The sequence below is a fragment of the Poecilia mexicana genome, unplaced genomic scaffold (assembly GCF_051168715.1).
Source record: "Poecilia mexicana isolate PSO_F unplaced genomic scaffold, ASM5116871v1 scaffold_11, whole genome shotgun sequence".
In the NCBI taxonomy this organism is placed as follows: domain Eukaryota; kingdom Metazoa; phylum Chordata; class Actinopteri; order Cyprinodontiformes; family Poeciliidae; genus Poecilia; species Poecilia mexicana.
In genome coordinates, this window is record NW_028263380.1 from 27,217,185 (window position 1) to 27,239,822 (window position 22,638).

Here is a 22,638-nt window from a genome sequence, read left to right on the forward strand (position 1 = left end):
CATAACACATATGGGAGCTAACCGACACATGCTACTTGTTAGCCTATGTCAGGGTAATGTTGGTCTTGGATTGACTAGCCCTAGCCTATCCTTGGCTAACACTAGCCTATCCGTGCTAATGTACAGCAAAGGAAGTAGCCAAACCAGTGGGTGACCATTATTCTCAGCATGCTAGTTCCTAGCCTCTCCAAAGCTAACACTAGCTAGTAGTTTTGTTCTCAGTTAGCAAAGCCAGCTGAACTTTGATTGTCAGTCTTAGAACGGATGTAGCCTCCTGCTACATAGAAGTAGCCGCCACGTGGTGTGTGATAGTCTTAATTTTGTCACTAATGGTGCGCCGTAGGCTGCAGCTTCTGAGTGTCTGTGTCTCTGCAGAGATGTGCTGAGCCTGGGCGTCATCTCCCTGGACCACCAGAAGCTCATTCTGGCCGCCATCCAGACGCTGCGGGCGCAGGTGATCCAGATGCACGGCCGGGGGGTCCAGGTCTGACCGGGGGGTCCAGGTCTGACCGGGGGTCCAGGTCTGACCGGGGGGCCCAGGGGTCCAGGTCTGACCGGGTGGGTTAGGGGTCCAGGTCTGACTGGGGGGTCCAGGTCTGACCGGGGGTCCAGGTCTGACCGGGGGGTCCAGGTCTGACCGGGGTGTCCAGGTCTGACCGGGTGGGTTAGGAGTCCAGGTCTGACCGGGGGATCCAGGGGTCCAGGTCTGACCGGGGGGTCCAGGGGTCCAGGTCTGACTGGGGGGTCCAGGTCTGACCGGGGGGTCCAGGTCTGACCGGGTGGGTTAGGAGTCCAGGTCTGACCGGGGGATCCAGGGGTCCAGGTCTGACCGGGGGGTCCAGGGGTCCAGGTCTGACTGGGGGGTCCAGGTCTGACCGGGGGGTCCAGGGGTCCAGGTCTGACTGGGGGGTCCAGGTCTGACCGGGGGGTCCAGGGGTCCAGGTCTGACTGGGGGGTCCAGGGGTCCAGGTCTGACTGGGGGGTCCAGGTCTGACCGGGGGGTCCAGGGGTCCAGGTCTGACCGGGGGGTCCAGGGGTCCAGGTCTGACTGGGGGGTCCAGGTCTGACTGGGGGGTCCAGGTTTGACTGGGGGGTCCAGGTCTGACCGGGGGGTCCAGGTCTGACCGGGTGGGTTAGGAGTCCAGGTCTGACCGGGTGGGTTAGGAGTCCAGGTCTGACCGGGGGGTCCAGGGGTCCAGGTCTGACCGGGTGGGTTAGGGGTCCAGGTCTGACCGGGGGGTCCAGGTCTGACCGGGGGGTCCAGGTCTGACCGGGCCTCACCTGGCTGCGGCTGCTGCGCCTCACACAGGTGTGCAGGAGGAGAGGAGTGGGGAGCGTCCGCCCCAGAGGACAGACCAGCAGGAGCTGGACTCCTCTTCCTTTCCTTCATCCCTTCTTCCTGTTTCCAAGAGGAGGTGAGCGGCGCGACCCGAGGAGTGATGTCACGTGACCTTTGTGACCTCTGCTGCTCCGTCCGGCCAATCAGAGCCCCAGACACACAGGTTTGGTGGGATGTCCCTTTAAGACAAATCTTGGCAGACGGACTCGTGTTTCCACGCCGATCTGACCGACCAACTGGAGTGGGCCAAGTGGGCGGGGCTTCAGTGGTGGCCCAATCAGAAACAGACACTGTAAAAGGTTCAAACTGTCGGTTTTTCTTCTCCTTGGTGCTTTTTCCTGGTTTTCTTTGTGCTGGACGTCATTTCAGTAACAGTCCTCATGTTTCTGTGTTTACAGGTTCAGCTCAAAAACCTGGAATATCAGGAAAAATTCTTTTTTTTTCTGTCAGATTTCAGAAACTTGTAATTCTGATGATTAAATCTCAGAGAAGGAAAAGCCAAAGTTAGATCTGAACATTGAGAAGTGGTGGTGGGACACCAACACACTGAAGGAACTGGTTGTTCAGAGTTCTGTATCCAAGCATATTAATGGAAGATTGAGTGGAAGGACAAAGTGTGATAGGAAAAGATGCTGCAGCAACAGGGAGAACCGCCGCCTGGGAATCTGGAGGAGCTCCAGCAGGAACTGAGAGAAAAAGACAAAAATGTCCCCAGAATGCTGATATTTCTGCTTAAAACATCACCTTATTGATCTGATGTAATATTCTAAATTTTTGAGACAAAACTTTGGGTTTTTGATACTATATCTATTTATTCTAATATTCAGATTTTCTTTTTGGATTTGTCTCCTATTTCATTTTATTAGATTTTTTTATGTTATGATTTTCTGAGACAATAAATTTTGGGATTTCAGTCTTAATTTATTTTTTTTAATCAGGTTTTCTGAGATCTTTTTGGATTTCAGGCTCTTTTTTTTTTTTTTTTTACTTTATTTCATTTTTATTATTTTTTTATGTGAAGCAGATTTTGGATTTTCATTCTGTGAGCCAAAATCATCAGAACTACTAGAAACATTTCACTGTGTGTGAAATTTGATTGATTGATTGATTGATGAGACGAGGGACAGAAATGTTTTTCAATTTATTGTGTTTTCCAGGCGCTGCGCCCCCTGGCGGCCGTCCTGCTGTAAACATATTTATCCATATTTATTCTCTCCACTGAGGAAGGTTTTATTTGTTCGGTTCTGTTGGGTTTGGACTCAGAACCGGCAGAGGGAGGTTTGAACTGTCGGTACACAGTATCTGTGTGTTCCTGAACTTTAACTGGTTCTGTGGCAGCATGTGTGATTCCTGCTGTAAACATGATGTTGTTGCACTTCTTCTTCTTCTCCTCTGCGCGGTGAGCTGACGGTCCGGGTCGTTTGGGTTTCTTCTTCTTGACGCTCCCCGTCCAGCTCCACGTAACCAGTTTTGATGTTTAATACTGTAAATATGTATCTGAAATGCCAAATCTATTTTTATAATTTGTTTGAATAACGTGTTGATCTAATATCTGCTCACCGTGTAAAAGTTTTATTGGTTACGTTTGGAATATAAAACAGATTGATAAACATTTCTGATGATTTTTACCTGACTGAAGGAAATCTGATGGCTGTTGCAATATTTAAACGTGTTATTAAAAAACTCCAAACCCAGCAGCCGGTTCCGCCTCTTCAGACGCTGAATCAGCTCAGAGTAAAAGAATAAAGCAACGTTTTGGTTATTTAGTCTGTCGGAGAGAAAAACTCTCCACGATATGAATGTCAAACAAAGCAAAACATTTAGCTTGGATGAAATTTATAAATGCATCAATAACATTTAGTTTCCAAACCAAATATTTAGCTTTATATATTCAAATTGCCAACTAAATAATTAGGTTGCTAGCAGCTAGCTAAACCTTTAGCTAGATATTAAGATCTTTACTTCAGACTAAAACTTTTTAGATTTACATTCTACGTATTTTTGGAAAGTCCAAAGATAATTAGACTTTACCGCTGAGAAATGTGATTTTATTTTCCTTGGAGTTTGTTACGTGAAGCCGGAAGGGAGCGACGCGCTGACGGACCGGAAGAGCTGCTTGCTAACTGGAGCCCAGGATGACGTCACATGATCTCTACAGGTGTCCACACCTGTAGAGATCCTCCGTCCTCAGGATCCCTGAAGGCGCAGGTTGCGTCACCTGGTCACGTGACCGCAGGCAGGAAGTGACTGGAAGGCAGCGGCAGCTGAGGTGACAGCGTGAATTCACAATGACTTCTTTATCTCATAAAGTTGCAGCAGCGATCCATACTCTGTATATTACGATATTGGACTGGAGGATTGGAGTTTGAGACTTAATGAGTTTCATCTGTGGAGCCGCCCACGCAGCGAGCAGCCGCTCCGGAGCCACGCTGCTGCTTTAATTCATTACCGCGGATCCTCACTCCTACTTAACTCACTGAAACTCAGACAGCAAGTTACTTCCTCCAACTGTTCAGGGGAAGATGTGAGCGAGGCGAAGGAGAAGCTGCCGCCATCTTTTCAGGTGTGTCGATCACAGCAGGTTTCATCGTTTCCTCTGAAAATGAGACTCAGCGGGTTTCAAACCGAAAACCTGAATCTGTTCAGTCTGTTAGCATCAGAGCAGCTCAACAGACAAACACTTCTAGGTCTGACACGATTAATCGTGCTTAATCAATTATTGAAACAATATCAACTCATTTATTAATCGATTAATCATTAACTGCAGCATTCAGCGCCTAAAATACAAAGTGTTTCCGTTTGGCTTCATTGCTGCTCTGACTTGTTTTTTGTCTGGAAATGGTTTTGAATAATCAATTACTAAATTAGTAATATTTTTGATTAATCATGTCTAATTGTTTCAGAGACACTAATTACACATCTTCGGACTGTGGGAGGAAGCCAGAGAACCCACAGCACAAGGAGAACATGGTTCTGGTTCTGGTCCAGTTGTGATGTAACTGGTTTTCCTCTATGCGTTCTGTTTGGGTCGGTGAGGAGCCGCCGGGCTCCAGGGACAGCAGATTAACGGAGCGCAGGTCCATCGCTAAGCTGCTGTGAAGGAGAAACTTCTAAAGTTCTGATCCGGTCCGGTCCGCTCGGCAGCCCAAAGCGGCTTTAGGAGTTAATCTGAGCTTCGTGGAGGAGAAACTGAATGAAGGAGATGAAGGCTTGGAGCTCCTCAGGGATCCTGCTGCGGCCCGGACCGTTCTCATCATCGGTCCGGCTCATTATTCCCGCCTTTGTCTTCAGAACCAGATTCAGAACCTGCGGCCCGGCGGCGCTCTGCCTGCTAATCCTCCACCAGACGCTTCAGGATGATATCAGATTAAACTGTGAGCGACCCGGCAGAACCTCCAGAACCAGCCAGCACCGCAGAGACCCTGCTCTCCGCTTCACCTCTGACCCCTGAGCGCTGCTGCTGCTTCTGCAGGGACGTACTGCCACCCAGTGGCCGCTCAAGGCACTGCAGCAGAACTTCACCCACCAAATGTTCCTGCAGCGATTTGTGAACCGATTCAGATTCATACTGCAGTTTATTACAAAATAATCCAGCTGAAACCGCGCCAGACTGTTGCCATGGTAACTGAAATCCTTCAGAGGTTTCCTCCAACCAGCAGCTGCAGATTCATCTCAGCAGAACTCAAAGAAAAGTTTTCTGGATCAACATCAAGATCAGCCGCAAACGTCTCAGAATACCATAAAACAAGACAAACTAACTTACAGTAACGGTTCAGGGGGATATTAGAGCTTCAGTGAATAACTCCTTCAAACTGAAGAAAATAACTAATTCATCATTTAAATTATGACGGGAAAATGTCTGAAGTGCAATAATCTGCAAGAAGTGAATATTTTGAAATTTCTCATTTTTAAAGAGCCACATTTTATTTTTAGGTTTTAAAATGAAAAAAAAAATACATGAACCTTTTGCAGAAAATAAAGATGGATGTTTCCTTTTGTGGGATGAAAAATAGATCTAAATATCACAAGTATTTTTGATGTAATTCTGTCCTGGAATATTAATTTACTGCAAGAACAAATGCTTAAACAATCATGTTATTAAATTTACATTTTAGTTTGTTAAGTCAAAGTTTTCAACTTTTTTCAGGTTGGAGGCTCTGGTCCCGTCCTGAACTCTACACTGAAAAACTAAAACAGCTGATCCAACTTAAATTGAGTTAATTTGTTAGTTTATCCAAAATTATCAAGTTTATTAAGGCGTCATGGTAAACAAATGTAAATAAAGTAAATCTGACAAACTTGATTTGAATTCATTTTTTAAAGTTGGATCATGTTTTCCTTTTTTTCAGTGTAGATCCTTCAGTGGATCTCTGGATCTCTTCCTGACTGACTCTGAACCAGCGAAGGTTTTACTGAACATGTTTCACTCAGAGCCGATCGGGACTCTGAGCTTCAGTCCTTCCAGTCGAGCTTCAGCGTCTCGGCGATGAAGGCGAAGATGTGCGTGTCCTCCAGGATGGCCTTGGCCGTGGGCTTCCCGGCGCCGTGTCCGCTGCGGGTGTCGACGCGCAGCAGGAGCGGCTGCCGCTGCTGCGGGCTGCCGCCCACGCCGCGCTGCAGCGCCGCGCAGAACTTCAGCGTGTGCAGCGGAACCACGCGGTCGTCGTGGTCCGCCGTCAGCAGCAGGACGGCCGGGTACGGCGGGCCGGAGTACGGCGCCTCCGGCAGGTTGTGGAGGGGAGAGTACCTGCAGACAGGACAGGGTCCAGACCCGTTCTGCTGGTTCTGATACAGGCTGGGATGTTCTACAGCACATGTCAAACTGAAGGTCCGGGGGCCAAATACAGCCCACCGTAACTTTCTATGTGGCCCTCAGACGCCAAATCCCATCAATCTGTCCCTTCAGGTTTTCACAAGAAAATCAAGATTCCCACATCTTTTCATGCTTTTGCAGAATTATGAATTTAATGCAAATTTTCCACAAAAACTGTCAGAAATATTAATTTAATTGATGCTAACTCCCCCATGACATGTTAGCTTAAGCTACTCACTACTTGTGTTTCTACGGAACTAAAACACTGACGATTTTATAACTACAGTTTTAATTTCTCTGCAGATCCTCTGGACAAATGATGCATTTTAATAAAAGTTAGAACTAATTTACAGAAAGTCTGGGATTTCATGCAAAATGATGTTATATTAAAAAATGATAAAGGATGGATGCAACAATATTTTAGTAAACTGCAAACAATATAATATGATTGGTGAATATATTACAGTACTTATGTATTTAACCTAAAATTAATAAATTCTGCCATCTTGTTTTTGTTTTTAATTTCTAAAAATGTTTTAGTGATGTAACTGCTAACTGAACTCGGCCTGCAGGTGGCAGTGTTTCTCCATTTGGATATATATTTAATTCATAAACTAAATATTTAGTTTTCAAATTACATATTTAGTTGGGAAGCTAAATGTTTAGATCTGAACTAAGCATTAAGTTTGGAAAATAGATATTTAGTTTGCAATTAAATGTTTATTTTGGAAGTAAATATTTTGTTGGCAAAACAAAAAATTGGCCTAAATTTTATTTAGCTCAGATTAAATTAAATATTTGTTTTTCAAACTAAACTTTTAGCTCAGACTTAAGCTGGTTAGTTGGGATCTAACTAACTTCCTAACCAAACATTTAGTTTGGAGTGGAGACAAAACAGGACTTAAAAATTTACATTTTTCTCTAATTATTTGACTCCAACTTCCCAAAACGTCCCGAAGCAAAAAATAAAACATTTCATGTCAGTAAAAAGTAACTAGTGCAAACCTGAACATTTCTATATTAAAACTAAATCTAACGTGAAATCCTGACGGGACGAGAAAAGTTTAGAAATATTTCAGCCGTTTGGAGTTTTAGGATATTCATGTTCTGAGGACAGAGAGGTTCTGGTTCTGGTTCTGGTTCTTACTTGATGAGCCACTGGAACTGCTCCGGGTCGTCGGCGCAGCCGTAGTCGGTGGTCCAGGCGTGTCCGATGGTGAACTTATGGAACTTCAACATGTCCAGAACTCCGACCTCGGCGACGACGCATCCGAACAGCTGCGGCTGCTGGATCATGCAGGCGGCTGCAACAGAACCATCAGAACCATCAGAACCATCAGAACCATCAGAACCAGCAGAACCATCAGAACCAGCAGAACCAGTAGAACCAGTAGAACCAGCAGAACCATCAGAACCAGCAGAACCATCAGAACCAGCAGAACCATCAGAACCAGCAGAACCAGCAGAACCAGCAGAACCAGTAGAACCAGCAGAACCAGCAGAACCATCAGAACCAGCAGAACCAGCAGAACCAGCAGAACCATCAGAACCAGCAGAACCAGCAGAACCATCAGAACCATCAGAACCAGCAGAACCAGTAGAACCAGCAGAACCAGTAGAACCAGTAGAACCAGTAGAACCAGCAGAACCATCAGAACCAGCAGAACCATCAGAACCAGCAGAACCATCAGAACCATCAGAACCATCAGAACCATCAGAACCAGCAGAACCATCAGAACCAGCAGAACCATCAGAACCAGCAGAACCAGTAGAACCAGTAGAACCATCAGAACCAGCAGAACCAGCAGAACCATCAGAACCAGCAGAACCAGTAGAACCAGTAGAACCAGCAGAACCATCAGAACCAGCAGAACCATCAGAACCAGCAGAACCATCAGAACCAGCAGAACCAGCAGAACCAGCAGAACCATCAGAACCAGCAGAACCAGTAGAACCAGCAGAACCAGTAGAACCAGTAGAACCAGCAGAACCATCAGAACCAGCAGAACCATCAGAACCATCAGAACCAGCAGAACCATCAGAACCAGTAGAACCAGTAGAACCAGTAGAACCAGCAGAACCATCAGAACCAGCAGAACCATCAGAACCAGCAGAACCAGTAGAACCAGTAGAACCATCAGAACCATCAGAACCAGCAGAACCATCAGAACCAGCAGAACCAGCAGAACCATCAGAACCATCAGAACCAGTAGAACCATCAGAACCATCAGAACCAACAGAACCAGCAGAACCATCAGAACCAGCAGAACCAGTAGAACCATCAGAACCAGCAGAACCAACAGAACCAGCAGAACCATCAGAACCAACAGAACCAGCAGAACCATCAGAACCAACAGAACCAGCAGAACGTCACTGAGTTCAACCTGCAGCTGCAGAGCAGCATGAAAAACTGCCCTCTACTTTTATTTTGAAGTGTTTCTATGGTTACTGGAGTAAAACTTCTGGATTTTCTGTCCAACTTTCACCAAACAGAAACGCAGTGAAACAAGATGGCCGCCCCGCTGACCCAGGCGGGAAAAATGAAATATTCACAAACCAAAATTCTTTGAATTGCTAAAACTGATTTATCAGCAGCCCTAAAACACCCTGCTGAGGGTTCTGCAGAACCCGGTCCAGAACCGGACTCACCGACCAGCAGGCCGCCGTTGGACGCTCCGTTGATGGCGATCCGGCTGGCCGAGGTGAACCGCTCCCGGATCAGGAACTCCGCCGCGCTCTGGAAGTCATCGAAGCAGTTCTGCTTCCGGTCCAAGGTTCCGGCTGCAGACGGGGAACATCTTTAGAACAGAACCGGAACCAGAGCCAGAGCCGGGTCCAGGCCGGAGCCGGCGGTACCTTTGTGCCAGGTGAGGCCGTACTCTCCGCCGCCCCGGATGTTGGCCACGGCCAGAACTCCGCCCAGGTGTCTCACGAACAGCAGGTAGGCCACACTGGGTCAGAACCAGAACCACAACTGAGACCCGGATCCTGATACCAACACGTTCAAATCACTGAGAAGAAAGAAACATCCAGACCGAACCGGCCCGGTTCTGGACCAGAACCCGTTCGGAACCAGCTGATGTCGCTCACTTGTAGTGCGGCTGGATGGAGTTCTCAAAGCCGCCGTAGCCGTACAGGAAGACCGGGTTGGTTCCGTCCCGCTCCAGGTTCCGGGAGTGGACCAGGAACATGGGGATGCTGGTTCCGTCCTTACTGGGGTAGAAAACCTGGGAGAGACGCACGGGTCGGAACCGACCCGGTTCTGGTGAGTTATAGGAGACTGAAAGGTCAGAACCGACCAGAACCTCCAGGATCCATTAGAACTTTGGGAAAATTTCAGGTTCCACAGAAATGAGCCGTCTGGTCTGGTTCTGACCCGTCAGAACCAGATAAACATTCAGGATGTACTGGCTTCACTGAAACCGGTCCATTTTCTACCAGAACTTTCCAAAGATTCCTAAGCAAAACATTGGTTCTGGTCCAGTTTCTGCTGGTTCTGGTCCAGTTTCTGCTGGTTCTGGTCCAGTTTCTGCTTGGCTGCAGGTGCTGCTTTCCACCAGTGGGTGGAGCTGTTTCCTCACAGATCGGCCTGGTTCTGTTTGGACCCAGAATCATCTGGATCTGTTCTGATCAGCCAGCTGACCCAAAGCCAGCAGAACTAGGAAGATCCCAGTCAGAACTTCAGGGGCCGGATCGGAGCTCCTCCTGGGTTCCTGAGACCCAACGGAACCAGCGGGTCAGAACAGCAGAACCTCAGGCTTAAAAATAAATTTTTCTTTTATCTGATTTTAATTTTTAAAAATATCGATTTCTTTTCTAAAATGGAAATAAAAGTTTCAGCCTTTTCTACTGGCCCTTTATCTTCGTATTATTTGGACTTTCTTCTTCTGTGGTGTTGATCTGGATTCAACCTTAAACAAACAGAAGCTGTGAAAACAAGATGGCCGCCCTGACATCACTCTGAGCAACAGAGAGCCACAGACGGGATTGGGGGGAAAAAAAATTCACATAATCAATAAAATGTGTTTCTGTCCCGGTTCTGGCGAGTCCAGGTGTCCAGAAGGGGGCGGAGCTCACCTGGCTGGTCAGGAAGTCCTCCTGGTTGATGCCTTTGACCTCCACCTCCCTGAAGACCCGGGGCTCCGGGTCGGGCCGGCTCAGGTCGCAGTGGTAGATGATCCCTGATGGAGAGCAGAGGGTCAGATGGAGGCTGGGGTCAGGGGTCAGAGGTCAGCGGTGGGTTACCCGGCGTGGTGAAGGAGGTGAACTTGTAGAAGAACTCTGAGTGTTTCTTCTTGCAGCTGACCCCGGCGATGGTTCCCACGTCCAGCGGCAGCTCCCGCAGCAGGCGGCCGCTGCTCAGCTCGAACAGCTGCAGCACGTCCTTCACGTCGTGGACGTAGTTCACCAGCAGGTGGCGCTGGTTCACACAGGAGACGAAGCCTGCAGGCCAGAGGGCAGAGGTCAGGTTAGACCCAGAGGTTGACCATGGAGGTCAGAGGGGAAGAAACAAACGGTTATAAATTCAGAACAGCTGCAGTTTGATCTGATTCAGGAGCGTTTCCCGTCACCGGCTTGACTCAGCCGCTGTCATCTGAGACCAGTTTCACTTTTCCGCAGAGTTCCTGTGACGGAGGCGCGGCCGCTGGCCACCACTTCCTGGTCTCTGTGGTCGGACCGTCATCGAAACGCCGGCCAGGAATTCACAGAAAGGCTGTCGCAACGCTCCGACCCGCGGTTCTGAGGATGAGAGCTCTGCGTATCTCTGACGCTGGTGGACTTTTCCCTTCATTCCCGGCACCAGAACCAGCTGGAGGGCGGGACCGGACCGGGCCGGGCCGGGCCGGGCGGCTGCTCACCCAGGACGTCCTTCTCGTGCTGCGGGATCAGCGTGGTCCAGTTCTGCCGGTCCGGGTTCTGGATGTCGATGTTGATGAGGCGGTAGCGCGGCGCGTCCAGGTTGGAGCGGAACGTGAACACGCTGCCCTCGTTGGTCACGTAGGAGTACTGCGCCTCGAAGTCGTCCACCAGCCGGACCCACGGCAGCAGACCTGCAGAACCAAAACACTTTCACAACCAGAGACAGCAGGAAGTGTCGACACCCGGCGTGGAAACTTCCCACAGCCCAACAACGTCCGCAGGCCCAAGGAAGCTGTGAGGAAACCCAGACTGGAGTTTCATCAGCTGCGCAGACACAGAGAACCCAACAGAACCAACAGAACCTCAGCAGAATCCGGTGGAACCTGCTGCAGCCAGCAAAGCAACTGCTGCAGAACATAATCATAAAGATTTTTATCAGGATTAATCCATGTTTTCATCAATCTTCATATGTTAAGAATCAATTATTTTAATGATTAATCGATTGTTCTGACGATTAATCGATTGTTCTGACGATTAATCGATTGTTCTGACGATTAATCGATTGTTCTGACGATTGGGTAAAAAATGGTCACATTCAGCAGATTTTTCATTTAACCACTTAAACTGTTTTACACAATATTAGATAAATGTTGAAAGATCCAAATAAATGAATAATTATGTTTCTGTTTTAAGTAAGAAAATCAACATTCGATGTGTGAAAGTCAACAGCAGCGTTTAATAAAAATCCTTCTAACTTCAACGTGTGAAAAATTCAGGCTTTTCTGCTGGACTGAGCATCAGTACAGAGTAGAACTGATCTGCTGATTATTATGTTTTAATGAAGTGATTAATTATTGGATAATAAAAAGTCCTTGAAGAACCAAAGGAGGTTCTTAATCTTAGTCTTTATATTTTTACACAGTTTTGCTTCATTTCTGCTCTGATTGTTATTCTTCCAGCAAACAGTCGGTTTGCTCCAGTTAACGGCAAGGCTGACGGTCAGAACCACGCACCGACCCGGTTCTGGTTCTGACAACGCACCAGAACCACCCGGGTCTGGCTCCAGATCAGAATCGGATTATTATTACTATTAATTATTTCAATAATCGATTAATTGTGATTAATCGTTCTGCTGTAATGGAAATTCTGCTTCAGAAACCAGGAAACGTTGTGTTTATTCAGGAGGGAATAACTGGGATGAGTTAAAGTCGCCAGGAGCAAAGTTCCACCTCCGAGCCGTGACTGCAGAATGCAACAGAACCGGTCCGGTTCCGGATTTCTGTGGAAACGGCACCAGAGGAAAAACAAGGAAGGATTTTTACCTCTGTATTAAATTTTCACACCGGCGCAGGTTGGAGACGCAGCAGCAGCCAACAGATTCACTCACTCATTCACTCACTCACTCATTCACTCACTCAGGTTCATATTTTCTCAACAGTTTCAACATCCTGAAGTTTCTTCACTTGTTGAAATTCTTGTGGTTCCTCAGAAAGTCGACAAAAACTAATAGATAATCTACACAGCTCAGCTCTAAGAAATCTGCCATTTGTTCTCTCTTGGTGAAAACCTCCGGATCCAATTCCTTAAGACTCCACATGCACCCTGCTTTTAACATAAGACCAGGATGGAAACATTTATGGTGCTCTTGTAAAGTGAGTCCAAGTTGTGCAACAACAGGGTTATCAAACCTACACATTTTCCTTCCTTTTCCATTAATTCGATTTCCTCTGCTGCAGCCCGGTCCGGTCGGTCCAGTCCGGTCCGGTCGGTCCAGTCCGGTCCGGTCGGTCCAGCCCGGTCCGGTCGGTCCGGCCCGGTCCAGTCAGTTCAGCCTGGTCGGTTTGGTCCGGTCCAGCCCGGTCCGGTCAGGCCCAGTCCACTCAGTCCAGTCCGGTCCGGTCTCCAGGACTCCCTGACCCACCTTGTATCCCGTCCGGAAGCGCCTGCAGGTCGCAGTACCAGAGCCGGTTGACGGGCCGGCAGCCCTCGGTGATGGACAGAACCGCGTACCGGCCGTCATCTGACACCTGCAGCAGAACCGAACAGGCAGCATCAGCCGGGTCCGAAACCCAGAAGAACTAAAACCTGGAACCAGATTCTCCTAACGAGTCAAACCTGAAAAGTTTCAGATTTGCAGGAATTCACACAAAACCACTTAAATATTTGGACCCACTAATGCACCAGAACCAAACCAGAACCGGGTCGACTCAGAAAAATCTGAGTTTTTTCTCCAGGTCATTAAACACAACAGAACTGGATCTGGTTCCGACCCGATATGAACCAGTTTAGACCGTTTCTGATCCGTAAACATTTTTATGAAAATATCTGACTCATATCGCTCTGACTAGTTCTGATTGGACCTGGACTGGTACTGGGCCAGAATTAGTGTTTGTGGGATGAAAACCAGAATCAGTTGGTACTCTGCAGGGTTCTGGTGGTCCAGCCCGTCTCAGAGTGAATGCACTTGGTTTTGGTCTGGTGTGCGTTTCTGGATCAGAACTTGGTTCTGGTCGGACTCACTGTAACTGAGCTGTGCCATTTGGGATGGTCCGGGAACTCGGCCACCAGAACGTCGTCGGACTGCTCGGTTCCGATCCGATGGTAGAAGAGCTTCTGGTTGATGTTGGACGTGGTCTCTGTGCCTGAGGGACGACAGGAGCTGGTTACTCTGGTTCTGTTGGTTCGGTTCTGATCTGGAGCCAGACCCAGGTGGTTCTGGTGCGTTGTCAGAACCAGAACCGGGTCGGTGCGTGGTTCTGACCGTCAGCCTTGCCGTCCTGAGGCGGGTAGCAGTTGTAGAAGATGCCCCGGGCGTCGTGGGTCCAGGCCAGGCAGCTGAACTTGACCCGCTCCAGAACATCGGGCAGCGGCGCCAGACCGACCGGGTTCAGGAAGCGCAGCGTGACCCAGTCCGACCCGGCACTGCTCAGCCCGTACGCAAAGTACTCACACTCCTCAGACAGCCGGCCCACTGGGGAAACAGGGGGTTAGAGCGGTTCTGGACCGGTTCTGGACCGGTTCTGAGCCGGACTCACTCTTCAGCGCCACGGTTCCGTCTTCAGACAGCGAGTTCGGGTCGAAGAACACGGAGGCCGGCGCATCCAGCGAGTCCTGGACGTACAGAACGTCCTGGTTCTGGAGGCCCGCGTTGTGGAAGTAGAAATACCTGCAGGGAGAATCCAGAATAATCTGGAATAAAATGTCTAAACCGTCAGAGTTCATTTAGAAACAGCTTCATTCAGTAGTTTTCCTCCCAGGTGGAGCTAATGCTCACACCGTCGCTCCTGAACTGGATAAAAACTTCGGCAGGTTCAGTTAAAATCACATTTTTATTCAGATTATTTCATTAAATTCTTATTTTCTGCTTTAAAAGTCACTGAAGTTTAAAAATACTTTAACGGTTTTCGATTTTCTGACAAAAAACCTGCCTGATGAAACTTTACCAGCTAGCTTCTCCTGTTAGCATGGGAATGCTTCAAAGTAAAATAACTTTATTAGCAAACCCCTCGCATCGCACAACAAACAGAGGAAGCAGCAGGTCGTCTGGCGCTAAAACCAATGAATTAAATAAATATACAAGATAAAGTCGAAATAATACAAGAATAAAGTTGTAGTTTTATGACTATTATTATTACTTTATTCTTGTATTCTCTTAATACTATTACTTCATTATCGTAGTGTTTTTATTTATTATTAGTAGTGTGTTACTCTGTCGCTTATCTGGAGAAATCTCAAAGGTTTGTGAACGAAATTCACTTAAAATGCTGCAGTAATTTTAATATCTTAGTGAATTATTTCTGTTTTAACAGTTTTCTGTGTGGGAAGAGAGAAGGACCCGGTCCATATCCGGTTCGGCTTTGGTCCAGGTCCGGGTCGGCCCAGCTGTACCTGGACCCCCGCTTGTAGGGGCAGCTGAACTTCGGGTAGTCGTAGAGCTCGGTGAGGCGCTGCTGGAACCGGGCTCGGACCGCACAGCCCTCCAGATACGGCATGCTCAGCTGGTTCTGCTTCTCCACGAACGCCTGCGCAGCGAACAGATCGGATCAGACCCGGAACCGCCAGGGGGGTTCTGCCATAGACATAATATAAGCATAGACGCCTCATGGACCGCTCCGGCGCAGGAAATACGGCGGCCATCTTGGAGCGGTATACCCTCCTACTTTGCTCAAGCAAAACAGCAGAAAATGCCTCAGCACTGAGGGATATTGTTGTTCTGATCGATGGATTATTGATGCGAGGGCTCCACAGACAACATTTCACAAGTAAGATGGACATATTATTGTGTATATATTGTGATTAGAATATTATTTTACTGTATTTATGTCCACCGGCGAGATACCAGCTAATATTAGCTACAGTGCTTGGTGTAATACGGGTTCAGCCCCGCTATGAAGGCTAACTGAGATTCCGTAAATCTAAAAACATTTATTATTCTCTAACATTGACTTAGATTATCTGACACAAGGGCCTATATTAGAAATGAAACAATATAACACATATTATAAAACTTATGTGTTATAACATTCACCGGCAAAGTTTACACAGGTGGTAAAGACTATTATTTATATTCTTTCACTCTGACAAAAGTAAGATACATCCTAAATCTACTTAAAAAATGCAGATAACAGTGAACGCTGAATTCTGTCAAACAAGTGCTAAATGTGTGTGAATTTACACCAGAAATGATGTTTTGCATGTTTTAGAAAAAGTTGAGCAACAACTCATTGCATGCTGACTGTGTGGTTTACAAGTTTTTTTTGTTTATTTTTTTTCTTGATCTTGATCTTGATCTTTCACTCTGTCAAAAGTAAGATACATCCTAAATCTTCCGTTTTTGTTTTGAAAGTTTCCTAAAGACACGATGTAAGGAAGAAGAGGGAGAAATCTATAAAGAGAGACGGATTCACTGCAGCACGGATGAATCTCACATCGGATTTTGGACCGTGTGTTAGCTTTAGTGGCTAACACACGGTTAGCCACTAAAGCTAACCGAGTCGGATTTTGGACTCAGCCGACGAGTCCAAAATCCGAATATATATATATATATATATATATATATATATATATATATATATATATATATATATATATATATATATATATATATACACACATACACGTTTATATATATAATTCAGTATTAATTATTTATTTGTGCCATTATTAATCTTTATTTATTAGTGTTTGTATAGTTATATAAATATATATTGATATTACTAAATAATTTATTAAATACATTATGAACGGCTGTGTGCTTTGTGCTCTTCATACATCGATATCAGAATATTCCATTCCTATTTTATTGTTATAGCCACTAAGCATATTTAAATATGATGAACTATGTATTAAAAACATACTTAAAAAATACAATTGTTTATAAATGTTGCTTTGATAGATGTTTGAATATGGTTTCCAGTAACAAAAAAGTGTGTTATGATCGATTAAATCCGCTGATACGTCATTGTGCTGCTAAACACATAACGCTGAGTGGAGTGGAGTACCGCTCCAAGATGGCCGCCCTAAATCTCGTCAGCGACAATAGGCGAGAGCGGTCCATGAGGGTCTATCCTTATATTATGTCTATGGGTTCTGCAGTAAGAGGGCGTTACCATGGTTTCCGGGCTGTCCGGGTCCTCCAGCCAGGCGTACGGGTCCGGGATCTTGGTTCCGTGGTAATCATCCACCTGTTCAACAAACAAGCAACAATCAGAGTCTGGCTCTGAAACCGGATCTTCTGGTTCCGGATGTTTCCGTGGAACTGCGAAGCTCCGAGCGCCAACTGTCAGCAGCAGCTTTCACACCAAACCTGCAAGCTGACACCACCGGAACGGAAACGCCGGCTGAACGGAAACGCCGGCTGAACGGAAACGCCGGCTGAACGGAAACGCCGCCGGAACGGAAACGCCGCCGGAACGGAAACGCCGCCGGAACGGAAACGCCGGCTGAACGGAAACGCCGCCAGCGGAGATTTGAGGCTCCAAACTGGATCACCAGGAACGCTCACAGAGTCAAAGGTTCAGGTTGCAGGACGGAAAAGATCCACCTTCCATCAAGTTTTACCAGCAGAGGAGAACAACAATCTGACAGACATCAGAGCAAGAAGAGGCTGGGGTCATCTGAACCTCTGGGGTCAAAGGTCATGCCTCCACCATAAGAATCTGGGCCAGAAATGGCCGCATAGCAGAGAGAAAAGGCAACATTAAGGCTCATCTCAGTTTATCCAGAACACAGTTTGTTGATCACAAAGACTTTTAGGGCTGAATCGATTAATCATGTTTAATCATGATTATCGAAATGATCGTCAACTAATTTAGCAATAGATTAATCGTTAACTGGAGCATAGACTCTTAAAGATGCTAATTGCTGAAAGAACAAATCAGTCAGAGCTGTAAAGAAGCCAAACTGTTTAAAATATCAACATTTTCATTTAAGACAAAAGAAACCCAACTCATCTGAAAATCTGTTTTACCAGATTCAACTTTTCTAATTAATCAGCCAGTAGAAAAACCTGCAGCTGCAGCGCCGTGCAGCGCTCTGCAGCATGCTGCAGCACCCTGCACGGCGCTGCAGCTGCAGAATCCACTCTGATCATTGCGACACTCTGGATTTTCCTCCTCCGTCCCCTCAGGAAATCTAATTTTTCTGATATTTTTTATTCACAGCGAGCCGCTGCTTCAGAAATGTTTGATACTTCCGTCACATCAACCGTTTTTGAGCTTCTGTTGTTTTAATGCGTGACAATGAACATTGAAACAGAAAATGTTGCATAAATTAAATCCTTTAAATGTTTAATCTGCATTCATATCATCAAAACTTTCATTTATTTTGGTAATTCAGAACAAAAAGTTGGCCTCCTGCATCGTTGAGTGAAATTCAGTTCATCAGAATATTAAATCAGACGAATAAAACTGTTATTTTTTTACAGTGCGTTGCTCTGAAGGAGAAACCAGCAGATTTTCTTTCACCAGTTGCATCTTCACTTCATACGACTTTATTAAAATGACTTTAGTTTTATTTCAAGCTAACAGAGTTAAAGGGCCGGTATCACATTTTCCACAGTCAAATGTCTGTTACCTCCAGCTGTTATGAAAATGTTTTTCCTTCCACTAAACTTTCTATGGCTACGCATACGCAGCATTGACCTGGACGTCAGACCTGCCTGCTGGTCTGATGGGAGGTTTTCTAAAGATATATGACCTATAGAATATGAATATGGATCTGTTTCATTGAGAGCAGAGCTCACAAAGATAACAGGAAGTTTATGGGAGCAAACTGATGATGACATCATCAGCAGGTCACGACCTCTGTTTATTTAGATCAAATAACTGAACTATGAACATGAACAGATTCATTTTTTAACTGACTGAACTGGATTGAGAACCAGTTCTTTGTGAGAATGAACTGGTTGAAACTGTGGTGGTTCAGGATCCGGCCCCGGGCCCCCGGACCCCTGGATACGGCCATGGGCCCCCGTTTCTGCTCCAGTGTGAGCCTGGCTGTCCTGGACCCAAACCGTCCTGATCAGAACCAGTAAGGGAAAGTGAAAGTGGGTCGGAGGCTCCTCCTCTTGCAGCTCTGAAACTGATTATTGATTATTAATTATCTGTAATGATGCTGGTTTCTGCCTGAGCTCCACCTGACCCGGAGCCTCCCTCAGGCCTGCACCGGAACCGCCTATACCTGTCCCGCTCCGCACCTGAGCAGCACACCCGAACCGAACCGAGCCGAGCCGAGCCCAGGCCGGACTCACCTGGTTGAGGTCTCTCCGGGCTTCGGGGTATCTGAACGCCATCACGCCGCTTAGGGTCCGGGGCCTCTAAAGTCGGTCGGAACCAGCGGACTCTGAACCTCCGGGCTGAACAGAAAGTGAAACTTTCAGGCCGGCAGACAGGAAGTGACGTGTAAGCCAGGACCGTAAATGGCGCAGTCCCGTCGCTCGGGGATTTCTGGCGCAGTTTCAGCCGCAGGAGGAGCGCAGATGTGGAGGACCAGCTGGAGGGAAGAGTTCGGTTCCGGTCCAGAGAACATCCAGCTGGTTCTGGTTCAGATTTTCCGGTTTTATCTCAGAATAAAGTCCAAATGTTGAGGAAAAAGGTCTGAGATTAAAGAAACATTCATAACTGATTATTGATATCAGATCCTCAGGATGTTAATTTGATAAAACATCATTTATTTATTTTTTCATTTTATTCTAAACCAGGTTGTCCAAAGTGCGGCCCGCGGGCCACCGGCGGCCCTCAGGGTGACTTTGGATGGCCTGGTCTTCCAGTTCAGCCGGTTTGAAAGTTATGAAGTTTTTAAAACATGATTCACATCTTAAAGTGAAAACTTCAGGTTTTTTGCTTTCAGTTTAATTTCTCAGTAAAAACATCCAGGAACTTTTATGGTCTGTGTTGACAGAACCAGAACCAGTTCAGGTAACCAGAAACAAAAATAACAAATCTAAAAAAAAATAAATAAATAAAAAAAAAGAAACTGGAAAACTGATTTTTTTTTATCTAATTTTTTTCATTTAAAATGATTTAAATTTCCCTTGTCAGAAACCCGACTGCTTTGCTTATTTTATTAAAACACTGTGTAAAAATTAAAAAATTAAATTGTCTTTAAATTTATAATTAAAAAGAAAAATACTAAATATTTTTGGGTCCTGGAGATTTTCAGCTTCAAATTTTCAGATTAAACTCATTAAATCTCTTAACTGAGTTTATGACTGATTTTGCTGATTCACCCGTCAGGAGAGGACCGGGTGTTTCTGGACCCGGTGTTTCTGGACTGGGTGTTTCTGGACCCGGTGTTTCTGGACTGGGTGTTTCTGGACCCGGTGTTTCTGGACCCGGTGTTTCTGGACTGGGTGTTTCTGGACCGGGTGTTTCTGGACCCGGTGTTTCTGGACTGGGTGTTTCTGGACCCGGTGTTTCTGGACCCGGTGTTTCTGGATCCGGTGTTTCCGGGTGGAACCAGTAAAACGTTTCTCTGGTTTCCTCCATGTTGGTCCAACATTTCCTGGACTTTGTCCCAGAAGTTCTGATTCCATGTTTCACTATAAAAAATGATTTATCTTCAGCTGGACATAAAAACATGAACCTGCATGTGGTCCACCCGGCTGACCTTTGACCCAGAGGTATTTTTATCACCGCAGGTATTTTCCTTCTTGCTCCATTTTCTCCAGACTCCAGACTCTGCAGCTCTTCATGACTCAGGAGGAAGGCCGGTTCCGACCCGGACCGGTCCTTTGGGTTGCTGCTCTCCGCTGATGGCTCCATGCAGGGCGTCATGGGCGGGGGGGCGGCAGAGAGAAGGAAAACAGCTTCAGACCAGTAATCTGTCTAATCCAGGAAGCCGTGAAAACGACTGGGGGGCGAAGGGGGCGGGGCTAATTCCAACCAATTTAGTTAAGATGATTAAGTTGATGGGAAACAAGCTGCTGAAGGTTCTGGACTGGTTCTGGACCTGGTCCAGTCCATCTACCTCTGAGGCCCACACTGATGACATCATTAGTCTGTTGCCAGGTAGTTTAGACTCAAACTAGTCCATGACCTGGAGGAAAGGTCAGCCCTGATGGTTCCAGCGGACTGGACCGGTTCTACGGGCCGCCGGGAGTAAAGCTACCATCACAAATTAACAGAACGTTTGTTAACCTAAAAGACAAACTTTTTACTCACGTCTGATTTTACCATGATTTCATTTAATTAGAAAGATAAATATTTAGTTTACAAGCTACACATTTTTAGCTTTAGCTAAATATTTATCCCTGAACTATATATTATATATAGTGTTTACATGAGTTAAACATCTGCAAACAAAATATTTAAGCTGTTAACTCTATATTGAGTTTAAAACTAAATGTTTAACTTTTTAATGAAATATTAAGCTTCAATCTAAACATCTAACTCAGAATTAGATAAAAACTTAGCTTTGAGTTGAGCACTTAGTTAGCATGCTACATGTTTAGCTCAACAGCTAAACCAGCGGACGACTGGAGAGCAACGTTTCTCTGTGGAGAAGGACGGCCCTGAACTGGTCAAAGATGACCTTTTGACCTCTTGATGGGCAGCAGCCGTTGCTCCTCTCAGGTGGTTGCTGGTTGCCGTCCACCGCGGCGTTGCGCTAACACACCTGGAGGCAACAAGGTCTGAGGCTTTCCTCTGGACGGTCACGTAACAGCAACACGGCCTCTGACTGGCTGACCCTCTGCAGAGCCGAAAGTGGACCAGGCCAAGCTGCAGGTAGATGGACGGTACCAGGCCCAGCCGGCCCGGCCCACCTGATGCAGACGGGCTCTAATTGGCTGAGAACGGCCAGGTGATTCAGATGAGATTATCATGTCAGATTACAGCAGAGTCATCCGACTGCAGCCTCACCGTTACCATGACGATTCACCTGAAAAACAAAAGCTGCTCTGCTGAGAGAAACCAAAGGTCGAGCTTCAGAACCTCACACACACACACACACGCACACACACACACACACACACACACATGCAGAAGCGAGCTGCGTTATTTACCGCAGCAGCAGATGGAGCAGAACATAATAATCCTCATTGTGTAAAATGTTTTCAGTCACATCCTGCGGCTGACGCGCCGCTGTCGTCATGGAGATGAAACGATTCAGACGTGAAACCAGGTTTGAAGTGTTTACATTGTTTAATCCAGATCTGACAGCGTTCATGAGGAGAGTTTATCTCTGCTCTGCCGCAGCTCGAGCTGCGATAATCAATCAGAGCTGCTGTATTGATCTGTTATTGCTCGGCGGCGCGTGGAATCCTGCAGACAATAAAAGACCAGCAGCCAGATTAAGACAATTAGGCTCCGTTTGTTTTCAGAGAGCAGGAGAAGAAGAAGATTAAACCAGCAGATTTAGGTCAAAGTGATGAAGTGTGGAGGAAGGAAGGAGGCGGGGCTGGGGAAAGGGGGGGATTGGGGTCAGAGAAACCGATCGGTGAGGAAGAGGAGGAGAGAGGAAGAGTCTGATCCCTGACTGATCATCATCTTCCTCACCTGCTTCCAGGAGCTTCCAGTCTGGGGATTTTCCTGATCTGTCTAGACTCCTGAATCAGCACTCAGTTTGTTTTTCTTTCCTCTTCCTCACCCTCCTCCTCTTCCTCCTCCTCAGCCTAATTAGCAGATATTTTTATTGATCTGCTGGATTTGGTGCTGAAATCCCTTCTCTGTCTGCCAGACAGATCTGGACTAAAGTCCTCATGTTGATCTGGATGAGGGGGGCTGTGGGGGGCCAACCCACCTGTTAGCATCGGTACAACAGCATGCAGACCTGCTTCCACCCTGAAAGTCGCAGTTTTCCTCCAGAACAATGAAAAGGGAAAATGATTCTAAAAAATCAGACAGATTTTTTAGAAATCTGTCTGAAAAGTGTGGAGTGTATTTGGTGTTGGTTCTGACGGGCCGAGCTGGACTTTACCTGCTGTGCCTGGTAAAAGCAGAAGCAGGAAGTGCCGACCGGCTGCAGCGTTCTGCTGCCATGAAGCTTCACAGCTCTGAGTGTCAGAATCTCAGCGGCTCCCAGATTTGCTGCTGCTGCTGCTAATAACTGTGATATTTTCACAACGCGTTTAATGAAGAGGAAAAAACTTGTTTTGTTCTCAGAGGAAGCAGCGGCTGCAGCGAAA

General features: G+C 46.6%; 2 protein-coding genes across 2 annotated transcripts in view; one reads left to right on the forward strand and one right to left on the reverse strand.

The window, feature by feature from the left end:
• The window catches only part of epha10 (EPH receptor A10), a 106,255-nt gene extending 105,672 nt beyond the window's left edge, over positions 1-583 (forward strand). The window contains exon 18 of the mRNA XM_014995935.2: positions 376-583. Within this exon, the coding sequence (XP_014851421.2) occupies positions 376-490 (115 nt within the window). The 3' untranslated portion in view covers positions 491-583. The remainder of the gene's footprint in view (positions 1-375) is intronic.
• A 4,646-nt stretch (positions 584-5,229) lies between these two features.
• On the reverse strand, positions 5,230-18,919 carry LOC106923076 (prolyl endopeptidase). The gene is made up of 15 exons (XM_014995936.2): positions 18,763-18,919; positions 16,622-16,696; positions 14,901-15,034; positions 14,048-14,178; positions 13,774-13,983; positions 13,533-13,654; positions 12,934-13,039; positions 11,012-11,203; positions 10,398-10,595; positions 10,230-10,333; positions 9,243-9,379; positions 9,009-9,103; positions 8,802-8,933; positions 7,300-7,456; positions 5,230-6,086 (listed from the first exon to the last, which is right to left on the reverse strand). Exons 1-15 carry the CDS (start codon positions 18,802-18,804, stop codon positions 5,792-5,794), a joined length of 2,130 nt encoding a protein of 709 aa, XP_014851422.1. The 5' UTR covers positions 18,805-18,919; the 3' UTR covers positions 5,230-5,791.
• Between the last annotated feature and the right edge of the window lie 3,719 nt (positions 18,920-22,638).

Excerpts from the sequence above, each read along its gene's own strand:
- LOC106923076 (XM_014995936.2), bottom strand. The coding sequence starts at position 18,804 with ATGGCGTTCAGATACCCCGAAGCCCGGAGAGACCTCAACCAG. Across the intron at positions 10,334-10,397 it reads CACCTCCTTCACCACGCCGG|GGATCATCTACCACTGCGAC; the intron begins GTAACCCACCGC and ends GCTCTCCATCAG. Across the intron at positions 9,380-10,229 it reads AGGACTTCCTGACCAGCCAG|GTTTTCTACCCCAGTAAGGA; the intron begins GTGAGCTCCGCC and ends CGTCTCTCCCAG.